Source organism: Rhinolophus sinicus, linkage group LG02 (assembly GCF_036562045.2).
Source record: "Rhinolophus sinicus isolate RSC01 linkage group LG02, ASM3656204v1, whole genome shotgun sequence".
Lineage (NCBI taxonomy): Eukaryota > Metazoa > Chordata > Mammalia > Chiroptera > Rhinolophidae > Rhinolophus > Rhinolophus sinicus.
The window spans coordinates 90,559,280-90,571,993 of NC_133752.1; the positions used below are offsets into that span (position 1 = coordinate 90,559,280).

Here is a 12,714-nt window from a genome sequence, read left to right on the forward strand (position 1 = left end):
ATAAATGTACTATGATGTTTATAACCTTCAAGGGTCAACCAGGACACACACTCATGCCCTCCCCTTGTGCTCACCTATGATTTTGACAGCGGGGCCACAGCTTAGAGGTCTGTGTGTGGTTCCTGGTATGACATTGCAATTCTTTCTCTTTCCAACTCATTGAAACAGACCAGTGAGCCCTAAGACCTTGGTTGAGAACTTCTACTGTAATATTCACAAGGATATATTTTTCAGGTCTAGATCACTCTAGGAGAGTGATTCTCACACTTTAACCACCGGGGAGACCAGTTAAGACACAGATTATTGGGCCCCCCTTCCAAATCTGTGATTCTGTAGGTCTGGGATGGGGCCCCGAGAATTTGTATTTCTAATGAGTTCCGGGGGACCCTGAGGCTGCTTTGCGAGGAGCATGTGTAGAGAACCACTGTTTTGGTACCCTCTCCCATTAGACTGGGCCATGTGAGGTCAGTCTAGAAGTTTTAGAACTCCCATTAAAATGAATATTCATCGTCAGAGAAATGATTATCTTACCTGCTTTCTGAACCACCTGTTCACAGGTGGGCTCTGAAGTGCCCCTGCCTGTGTGGGCACAGCATGTGGCCCTGCCTTAGTGTATCACTAGCTTAAGTTCTCTGCTCCTGTGCCCCTCGCAGCCCAATCCTTGCCCTTCCCTTTCTCTGATTCACTCTCATTATTTCCCTTCCATCCATGTCATTCCTTCTCTACTTAATGGCAGGGTGAGCCCTAAATCGTACTCTATTCCACTCCCCCTGAAACGCCCCCATCCCACCTTGCAATTTGCCACATCCCAGTACAGGTCTTCACCCCTAGAAACTTCCTTCCGCTCCCTCCTTTCGCTTAGGCAGTTTACCACTGCATCTGCTTAAGCAGTCACTTGTTCACTTTGACCTCACTTCCTCTTAACCCTAACAAGATTTAATTCTCTGAGAGCCACCAGGGTCTGAGTAAAGTTTCAAAGACCTAGCAGCAGATTACTACCCACCTTCCATTGTTTGTTGATGGCATTGTTTCCAAATAGCAGAATCGGGAAGGAGATGATTCTTGGTCAAATAGCAACAACCGAATGTGACTGGGATGGGTGCAGGGCTTACCGTGAATGGACCACTGCATCTGGAATCCTTTCTCGCCGTGCCCGGTCCCATCGGTATAGAATAGCACTTGAAGAATGGAGCTTGTGGTAGTCCCCGAAGGCGGCATGTCTGTTCCACAGTAGCGTCCTATCCTCCGTGGGCCGTCATAGAGCTGAAATCCAAGAGAAACTTCCCAATGAAAAGCTGCTTCCCATGGTCTGTCAGCTGGCAAAAGCAAGGTCTACTCATGCAGCAAAAGCTGTTCCTTGGTTCAAAAGTTAAGGTTAAACCTACTCAGGTGTGTTGAGTCCAGGACATTTAACATAAGAAATCAAAGTAGAACATTACATACCTTTTTAGGGATGATTCTCAAGCCCAATCATCTGGAAATCCAGATATTGTTTGGTTTTATGTCAGCCTAGCAAATTTCCTCCAAAGTATAGTCTAGGCCCAGAATAAGGAAATAGTAGGCCGAATGAGGTATGTTCATATATGGATAACATATAAGAGATGTTCAATAAACAGCATTATCATTATAAGATATATATTTTTTAAAAGAAATACTAACGATAAAGAAAGCTATGAAAAAGAAAAATACAAAAATTAATCCCACTGAAGATAGTCACTGGTAATGTTTTGTTAATACCAGAACTTTTTCTTGCCCATGTGTGTTCATTTGTATATGTGTATGTACATCTGTGTGTAGGTGTATAAGCGTGTGTGTGTAAATTTGGGCTATACATTTCATTGTGTTCCCTGTTTTACTAAACACGTCACTAAATAGTCCCTTTAAATATTTTTAATGGTGGTATAAGATGTTACCAATACACAATTTACATTATATTTCTGTGGTTCATTTAGGATATTTTCAATTTTTTTTGCCAACATAAATATTTGTTTGATATTTTTAATTTTTCCCAGGAAAGATTCCTATGAGGGAAATGAATCAAAGAGTATAATCTTTTTTGGCTCTTCATGTATATTATTCACTTTCTTACCAGAAACTTTATACCAATTTATCCTCCCACCAGCAGTTTACAGAAACATTTTATACAACAGAACATTAGCAACTATGACTATTCATTTTTAAAGTTGGTTCTGACACTGAAATTTGTGCATGTTTTTGTAATTATTTTCATTTGTGTTACTTTGAGGTTGAACTTTTTCATGTCGATTGGCCATTTACATTTATTTTCTAGGAACTTTTTTGCTGAGGTTTATGCCTATTTTCCCACTGAGGTATTTATACATCCTGTTGCTCATCCTTTACCAGCCTCATTTAATGATTTCATCAGACACACACCCCTAAACTAAAAAAGTAAATAAATAAACCTCTCTGCCGTATCTCTTCAAGCAGGAAAGATAATCCAGAAAGATTGGCTTCCTCATGACTCAGCCCATTATATATTCTTTTAATCCCCTAATGTCACTTTAAACATTTTGTTCCAGTTACCCTTGGTATGAACTGCCCATGACAACAAAATGGAAGGTGTCTGAGCAGAGACTCATGGATTGCCTTGATTATTCTCTTGCAGAGTACACATATGCAAGTGTATGTGTGAGTGTATGTGTTTGCATGTGTCCGTGGGAAAATGTATCATCTGGATTCAATAAATTCCAAATTGACCAAATTATTTTCATTTACTAAAACGTTATGGTATAAAAAAAGTTATGATATAAAATACTGCTGGAAACATACTGAGTGGAGCATGAAAAACTTTATAATCAAATTCTACAAAGCACCTCCATGGCGCCTTCCCTAATCCCTAGAGCAGCCAGTCATAGGAAGGTTTCCTTGGAAACCCTTTAGCTCTTGTGCTTCTGTGTGGGAATGGTCACCTTTTCTTTCATTCTAGTTATAGGCACATGTGTCTTATCTCCCCTACAGACTATGGCTTTTCTTAGAGCCCAGATCACCTAGGAATCCCCCTCACTGGCCAGTGCAGGGCAGGCCCTAATACATCCCCTGTGAATGAACAAAATGATTTCCCCACAACTGCATTTATTTTAATGAGACTTGATCTGCACTATTGCTTGAAACTTGAAGAATTAGATACATATCAGGGTCTTGCAGTCCTGAATTTCAGCGTGTTCCTTTAGGCAGCAAAGGGTGTGGATCTTTTGTGGTCATTCTGTGAAGGCGGGACCAGGCAGGAGCTGTTCAAGGTCATAATAAATTTCAGATTTATAAATCGTGGCCTGTCTCATTCAGCGTTCTGAAAACTGGCTGTTCAATAGACATACATGCTTGTGAGACGTGGCAGGGAGGTCAGTTGAGATTCAAAAAGAGAAACTCAGAAGTCATTACATCACTTGCTCTTAAGTATGAAACCTAAGCATTTTAAGCAAATGAATAAAGATGAGATTTATTTTTTAGGCTTATCACTTCAGCCTCCTTTTTATTTTATTTTATTTTGAATATTGCTGCTTCAAATGTGTATGTTTATAATCACGTTTCTAATAGTCTAGATATTTGACAGAAGCCATAATGATGGAGTGAGAATGAGAGAATGGAAGCAACATAAAAAGAAGGGGGAACACCAACAAAAGCACTTGGCCTCAGACCTCAGGCCGGACCAACTAATGTAGGAGGTGGACGTGGGGGAGGAGACCCATGCATGTTGCAATCTGTTTACTGCTAAATTACTGCTTCACTGGAGGGTATTTTTCTCAGCTTCACTTTTATTAAATCCAGGGTATGAGCTCCAATTCTGAACTAATTAATACCAAAATAAACGCACTGTTCCCAAGCAGAGGCATACTAAGCAAGAAAACACTCTACTGTTTTCCACTCCAAAAGGCTCATTCTTAACTCTGGATTTTTGCTCAGTGATTAAACCTTTAATTATTTCATTTTTATCCAACAAAACATAAGGTAAGATTTCCCTATAACCGTAATCGCTCTAAGCTTAATGGATCTTCTGAAATACTAGCTAGTGACATTTGGAGGAACCATATTTTAGATTCTATTCAAGGTCATAAGTAGTATAGTATTTTTGCCTTCCAGCTCAGCAAGGTTAAGAAACCTGACATTTTCACATGACTTGGAAGGGATTTTTTTTTTTTCTTCCTTCCGGATGGGATTACTTCATTGAAGGAGAGAGAGCCCCTGAATTCCAGTGGTTCTTAAATAACACATTGTAAATGGGATGGGGGGCAGGGGAAAAGGGAGTGGGTTTGGGGGCAGCCCTGATGAATGACAATTAGTTTCTTTTTGCCTTTGGAAGGGAGAGAATGATGCATAAAAATAAACATCAAATAGACATTGACTAAAATACTTAAATATAATGTCAAATAAATTAATGAATTAATTAGTATAGAACAATACCTCTGTACACAAAAAAAAAAAAAAATTCCATACCCTCAATTTTATGTCCTTCTAAAGTTTACACTTAATTAAATCAGGTTTTTTTGTTTGTATTCACACAGATGGCTAATGTCACCTCTATAATTCATTCCCGCGTAAATTTACCACACAAAACAGGAACAGTCATTTTTCAAAGTACACAAATACTGGTTACCATGGCAACCAGTTGGAGCCCTCTGATTCTGTTTTCAGAGCAAAATGTTAACCACAGGACATTCCAGCTGTGACTCATTGCAACTACTGGCAAGCACTGGTCCTGCTAAGGGTAGATTTGATTCTCTTGCTTTTGAAAAGCCTGAAGATCCACTCGGTCTGCACAAATATCTGAGTTTGAAATTAAGTCCACATTAAGGAAACTAGTAGAAATTAAGAAGAGAAAGACTGATGTTCTCACTTTGAATATGCACAAATAATTTGTATAACTGTGTTTAGAGGTACTTTTATAAACACCTGAAATGATGCTTGTATTTTCAAGTTAGCCGTTACATGTATCTTCAAATGTGGCTATGTATATACACAAGACCTCTTTTGTAGAATGTTTTCAGTTATTCCCTTAAGGAGACTATTCATTTAGGATTTTTATGGTTTAGGTCCCTCCCCCAGCCTGAAATATCTCAACCACGCTTAGGACATTCAAAGAGGAAGGAAATCGCTTGCCTAGCCACATTTACCAATTTCTATCTACTTCCTTTGCATGGGTTTGACAATTTGGTACATTAGTGACTTCAGGCTTCAATTGCAATATGAAATGATTCGTGGACTCCTAAATATTAAGGACCCATACATACAAGGCAGTAGATATTAATATGAAAACATCACTGAAAGAAAACATAGCTTACAATTTTTGTAAGATTAAGGATTTTGAGGATACTTTAGGAGTCACTGAACCTCAAGTCTGGAGGACCCCAGAGTCAGCCAATGGGCACCTCCACCTGTTCCCTCAGTGCGAATCAATTCTGTGAACTGTAAGGGCTCTCAGAACAGAAATGAGCTTTTCAAGTGCCTCTGTGTTGCTAAACTGTTTTTGATTTTGAAAATTTGTAACTGGAGTGAATGAAATTAGAACCAATTATCCCATAAGTATGAGCTTGGGCTGTACAGTGACTTCTAAACCCACTTTAGAAACACAGTAACAACTAAAACTCATCCCTTTCTATTTTAGATCGGCATCTAATTCACACATTTTCAAAATATTGTTTTTCTTATTTACTTGAAAGTTTTTTCGAAGAAAAAAAATATATATTTTTTTATAGTGGAGTATTCATTCTAAGAACCAATGAAATATAGTCCATGTACATAAAGGAAATAAGAGCGTTTTTGGAACAATGTCATTAAAATATGGAAAAACATCTGGAAAAAAAAATGAGTCCGTTTCCTATTAGAAATCTTTAAGAACTCCAAAAACTTTATCTTTTAGATTTAATATGTAATTGAAATAATGTATCTGCCATAAGGGAGAATTCTAGGTGTAGTAGAGAATCCTCTGCCATCTGTAGAGAACAAAAATTCTAGTCAATGTAAGGAAAACAGCTCAATTTCAGAGAACTAGACTTAATGAATTCATAGAGTGGTTTTCGGAAGTCAATATCATTCATAGAAGATTACAACTCAACTTGGAAGCAGGGAAGTAATTTCACTGCAGGAACATACTAGGGTATATTCAAGTGTGGTCAGTGTCAGGCTCTAGTTTCACAGTCCAGTCCAGCTCTAGAATCTGATGAACATATCATATTGTGAAAACTACTTCACCTCTCTCATTAAAATTGCTTTATAAATTTGCCATCATGATGGTTCTCATAGGTTGTAAATAGCTAATGAGACAAATCATGTAATAGGTTGAGTGTGAGGCCTGGCATGTGGAATGTGCTCAAAATGTTATTCTAAGTCTTGGTCAGAGGCAAAGGGAACCAACATTTTCCCCCAAAAAAACCACTCCAGAAATAGCTGTGAGAGAAAAAAATAGGATGGGTACTGAGAACTTGAGCTGGCTCATGAACAGCATTGCACAGAAACCATCCCTGATTGACCAGACAGGGAAGCAATGAATCAATGAATCACTTGTGAGGAGATGGACGGCCATTGCTCGCAGCCTGTCACTATCTGTGATGACCTAGTGATATGTGGAGACTGAAGTCTTTCCAGATATGTGGGGCACCCAGTCCTAGAGAAATCACACTGTGGAGGGGAATGTGAGCATGGTGTGTGTGTCGGGGTGGAGGGAGATGGTAGATCATGACAGAGGATGGCAGTGAAGAGCACATGAGGAAATCTGCCAGGGCTGCCCTGTGAGGTGGATAGAGGAGAGACGACTGGTAAGGAAAGGGGCCCTATACGTGCTTTTTCCTGTTGCAGCCTCCTCTTCCCTTCCTGTCCAGCCAGCCTGCAGCTCTACTTGCTTAGCCACTGGAGCTCCAAAGGGGCGAGGGCTGGTGAATTCTTGGAGCCCCTCTTCAGATTTTGCCCACACTGAAAAACAACTGTAACAGGACCTGTTGGAACTGCTTTATTAGAGTAGTCATTGAGACTGTTGTTGCTGAAGTTCACACACAAATCCCCTGGATAAACTTGAAACATTCAGAGTTTACTTTAAATTTGAAGGGCTTTGAACTGTTTCTGTAACAATAGTGGAAATTGCCAAACAAGAATCATAGAGTAAAAGGATCCCATCATAGATGAGCAAAACTCAAGGGAATAAAAATTAATCAAATTGTGGAGCATCAGTTAGACAAATGTTGAAGAGGAAAGCTAATAAGCAGAGTATGGGAGACTCTAGATGGCTCTGTGATGGCCCCAGGAGGCAGCCTCCTCCATTAGACACATGGCCATCCACTGTGTACTCCAGCACACAGACACACATCTTCCCCAAGGCACAGGAAAAGCCAAGCAGCCATGTGCTGGCAGGGTGGGGCAGGAAATGTGAAAGACCCATCCAAAATTAAACAATTACTCATAATGCTGGGCTTTGCATGACAGCATGAAACCCATCGAAAAGACCACATTCTGAGTTACTTCGTGTCACCCAGAATTAGAGGTCTGTCTCACACACAGACCAGATAGCCTCCCTTCCATGTGGTGGCTGGTGACTGTCTCCTCTTAATGGTGCATGCACATTTTATTTCTGCTTCCTCCATATTACTCATTTTAGAAGCCACAGAGGCTGAGTGGGTTTTTTCTTTTTTTTTTTTTAAATCATGGTCTAATCATGGATGTGTGCAAGGATTGAACTACAAAGATGTTTATTTCAGCATTATTTATAACGGTGGGAATTTGAAAAGATTCTAAATGTTCCACAGCAATGGTAGCTGCATTGTGATAATTGACTATGCAATGCTGTAAATGGTAAGGCATAGTTCCTAACAGGGAGAAACATTCATAAGCTATTGATACCTGGGATAAAGTCATTATAGGATAGTATGTACAGAATGATCCCCTTTCAATATTAAAATAAAATAAATACATAGGGAGAGACTACAGGAAATAAATACCACCAAATATTATTAGTTGTGAAGTAATTTAGGTTATTTTTATTTTATCTAGATTTTCCAAATTTCCTGCCATGACTATATCCCGTGTGATGAGATAAGCTTATTTTTAAAGCATTATCTTTGGTGACCCATTAATATAGCAATGTAGCTATGCACTGGTAATGTTTTTCCAATCTCAAAATTCCATACCCTTTTAGGTTCTCAGATACCCAGCTAGTCTACTAAAAATATTACACTGTCTATCTCCATAGTCTTTTATACATATCTCAAAATTATGCATGAAAATGAGTCCATTAAAATGTTATTATCCAAGGGACTCTCCAGCATTAATTTAAATCTATATTTTGTACCTAATGCTTCCTTTTTATAGTAATTAGGTTATTATTATTAATGAGACTAATTCTTTATTTAAAAAGAGTTCCTTCAGCTGTTCAGGGACTACAGACTTCTTACAATCAGAAGCTGCTACAGTCACTGATGGAGCATAAACGCTTAATCCCCTCCCTAGTGGGCAGTGAAATGCTTTGAAAGCCACTCGTGCTCTCCTGTGTGTACATGAGCATTTAACTCCATGAACCGCCGCCTTCCCTCGGCAAACTGTACTGCCAGAGTGAAACACTAAACATTTAAAACAATGTATTCTGCCCCCTAAAAGCCACCTGCTACAGATGGACTCAGACACGGGGAGGAATCCAGTTGATATCATAGAACCTGGAGCGGGAAGGACCCAGAGCACCGGCAGGCAGCAGCCACTTCCCACTCAGGGAGAACAGGAAACGAGGGCCCGTTAAATAAATAGTAACTGAAGAGTAAAGAGGACATTTCTAAACAAACATTCTAAAATGTGGCAGTTGGAAATCCTTCCTATTTTAAAAAATAGACAAACACTAGAATTAACTGAAATCCCCAACAATGACTCCTAGTTTTAAAATTTAGCTGGCCAATCTCTGCATTCTTATCTGTGCAGTGTTCCTGTTGGATGGTGGAAGAGACCATCCACTCACTGGCGTCCTGGGGCCTGGCTGGAGCAGAGCTCAGTGAGGACGGCCAAGAAGGGGAGTGTGGATAGAACAAGCATCTAATGTAATTGTTAGTGGCTTCCGGGTAGTTTGGAAATTATCCATAGGTCTGATTATTACTCATCCTGATTCTGTCCTTCCTGTTTGAGAGAATAGCAGAGACACACAGGGTTTCTTTTGAATCTGAGAGCAAAGGCTCTTTTTGGAAGGCTGGTGTGTTTGCCTCATTAACTGCAGCAAGTTAATGTAATTGCATGAAAATTCTTCATTGTGAGGGACGGTCAGGAAAAATCAGCATTTCCTTTTGAAGACAGGGATTTTAATCACACTGAGGGAAACATCTCTCCTTTTAATTTTTTATAATGAAAAATATCACATTTTACACGGGCAGCTTTAGAGTCTTAACTGTCTTATAAAATGCTTCTTGTGACATTAAATTACACTACAAAGTATTGGCTTAATTAACCAATAGGTACACTCGTTCTTAACGCCTATTGACTCCAGATCATGCTTAGTGCAACGCTAGACTCATATCTGGTATAGAGAAATAAATTAAATTGTTTGGTATACTGTTGTCACTTTTTATGCCTGGTTTTCAATAGCAGTTGTCCACAGAATTGATATAAGTTACCTCTGAATTTTAAGCAAAATGCCAGGCGTCCTAGAAGCAAACTTTCTCTGACAGAGAGTTCCAGGAAGCATGACTCATCTGTCCAGGAAACGTTTGAGGAGCTGCCATAATGATGAAAGTCAGCTCAGACCCATTGCTGCTAAGACATACAATCTCATCTGCTTCTCTTCATTTCTCCAACTGGCAATGAGTATTTTAACTACCACACTTTAGATTCAGATACAGAATTCCTGTGGCTTTTGTAGGAAAACTGAGAGGCCGAGGGATGGAAACTCTGCTTTCAACACACGGGACCAATCTATGCTAACCACAATTGCGAGGGCTGTTTGGAAACCATAGCTCTTCATTTACTGCAAAATGGTTTAGAGAGCAAAAATTAATCCATGACATTCTGTTTGTGCTGAAATAATAAACAATATTTCCTAGCACTTAATAAATAACATTTATCAGCTGAGTATTATTCTCAGCCCTTTATTTGTTTTGCCTAATTTAAAACGCCCAGCAACTCTATAACCCGGTCATATTGTTATCTCCGTTTTAGAGTTCTGGAAACTGAGGTATGTGGAAGTTTAGTAATTCGACATTTTGAAAGGCATCAACTCCTCAAGAAGATTTTCTTGTTTCCTTCATTAGAAGCATCAAAATGCATCAATGAACCAGGCGGCAGATAGAAAGCAAGAGGAAAGCTTGGGCGCCTATTAGACATTTCCTGTGAGTGAGCAATAGAAGAATTACTAAATCTTTGTTCACTTTTACCATTCCACAGTAATAAGAGAGCTGGTTTAAGCAATTCTAATTCCAGTGAAACCCCTAGAAGGAGACAGAAAGCTGTGCAACAGAAAGAGTAGTGCCTGGAGTTGTTCCCAACTGTGGTTTATCTTCAAAGCAAAAACTAAGCAATTGTTTCTGAGACTAGTACAGAATCTGTATGTCTTCCTGCAAATAACTGTGATGTGTGCTGCAAATACAAACATCTGTTTACATTTCCCTTATTAGACAGGATTAAAGTCTTTCAAGGGATAAAGGAAATCCAGGTCTTACCCAGAGCTGTACTCATGGAGTAAGGGAACTTGGAAGAGAAAGACCACTGTCAGAGTTGCTAAACAGACCAAGGCTGTGCCTGGGAGTGGAAGCCAGACCTCGCTGGGAGGAGCAGCCACTCAAGTGACAGGGCACGAGGAATGGAGATGGCATTGCCAAGAGGAGGCTGTTGTAACAAGGTTGAGAAAGAAAAAAACGTCCTGAAAGTTTGGAGGGAGACTCTGAATGGCCACACAAGACTTGTGCTCTTTCCAGAAGGAGTGTGGGGGAATAACAATCAGCGTTTCTTGAGTACTCAATATTTGCCAGGTGTGTGGATGATCTTATAGCAATTTTATGAGTAGGTGTCATTATTCCCTCCATTTTTAAATGTGAGAAAAGAGGTTAAATTCGGTGTCGTCCAAGGTCATAGCTGCGAAAGAGGAGCCACGTTTTGAATCCAGGAAGCTCCAGCGTCCACACTCGGGTTAGACAGACCTGAGCATGAACCTGAGCTCCATCACCTCCTGACAGTGGGAACCTGAGCATCGTTACTTATCTGAGTCCCAGTTCTCCTGTCTGTTAAATGAGCGCAAAAATATGTAATTCCTGGACTATCATGAGGACAAGCAATAATATCAATCAAAGTGTCTATAACAGTAGACATTTATTATTGTAATTCTCAACATAAACATCTGGGACGTGAAGGAGAATGTTCTAATATCTCACAAACTTAAAAGTGTCATTCATTTATGTGAGAATAAAAATGGAAAATATTCAGAACACATCTCTAGAATAATGTTTCCCTAAGAATGTTCTGTGGAATACAAATGTCCAATAAGGTGTTAGTTAGAATTCTGGGCAAAGACTAATCTACCCGGAATGTCACCTTTGGTGTTCCCCCCTCAGAGCGGCCCTATTATCTCTCCTGGTTGTGTGCAATCCTACTAGGCTGTATCCCGATGTCTTGCTTTCCTTCACTGTATTACCCCTTCGTATCCAGTAATTTGTCCAGTTCTGTCAATTTTAGCCCTTAGTACTCTCCAATCCTTCTATTACATTCTCCTCCACAGCAGTGTGAAGAACTGCCATCTCTGTCACCCATCTCCACTACCCTTACCTCCCTTCAACTTACTGTTAAAACCAGAGTTTTTAAAAGTGCCCGTCTGGGCAATCCAAGCTATTTCCCTGCTTGCGCTCTTGAAAGATCTCTTGCTGCTCTTGGGGAGGTCCCCGAAACTCTGTGTGTACCCACAAAGCTCTACAGTCACTGGTCCCTGCCCACCTGGAAGCCTCACGCTTGGCCTCAGCCACCCTGGTCTTCTCTGAGTTCTGACAAGGATTCTTTCCTTGACCCAAATCTAGTCAGGCTCCTCTACGCCTTCGTCTCGACTAGGTCTCCAACTTGGTCTATGAAAACTAGACTCCAGCGCAAGTGATTTCATTACTCATCCCCCCACATGAGGCTTAAACACGAACGTAGTTTCTAGTACCTTGAGGCCACATGCCAAGGATGACCCCAGCCCCCTTAAAGTGCCTGCCTGAGAAAAAGCAAGGCTGCCAACACCAGCCAACACCTGAAAATAGGCCCCGGACCACCCTTTCTTAGAGCACTAATGAAAAGGACTTAGAATTGTGAGTTTTCCTCTGTCCCTTTGAGAAGTATATGTATCTTCTACAGTTCAAGACTGTCTTTCCCAAGGACCTGAAAACCATTCCTTCAAAATGTCATCATCCCAGGATCCCAGTCTCTGTGGGAGGAAGAATCCCAGCTTCCATCATTGCCAGCTCACAGACACAGCTGACCTAATCAGCCTTACACTGACCAAGCCTTTGTAAGTTCTCATTTCCCTGACTCTGCTCAAGCAGCTGCCGCTCCCCTTCCAAATGCCTCATTCTCCCTTTAAAACGTCAGTCATGTCTGTATAAACTGAAGTCGAGTTCAGTTCATACCAGACCCTCTTCCCTACTGCAGTAGTGTTAGGTTGGTGCAAAAGTAATTGTGGTTTTTGCAATTATTTTGAACCTTTTAAACCATAATTACTTTTGCACCAAGCTAATATATTACTGATTAAAATTTGTCCTTACCAATCTAACTAAC

At 40.2% G+C, this 12,714-nt stretch overlaps 1 protein-coding gene across 1 annotated transcript in view; it reads right to left on the reverse strand.

Annotated features, from left to right (window-relative positions):
• The window catches only part of CUBN (cubilin), a 238,602-nt gene that overhangs the window by 153,830 nt on the left and 72,058 nt on the right, over positions 1-12,714 (reverse strand). Inside the window, exon 28 of the mRNA XM_074324816.1 lies at positions 1,113-1,263. Coding sequence (XP_074180917.1) covers positions 1,113-1,263 — 151 coding nt within the window. The remainder of the gene's footprint in view (positions 1-1,112; positions 1,264-12,714) is intronic.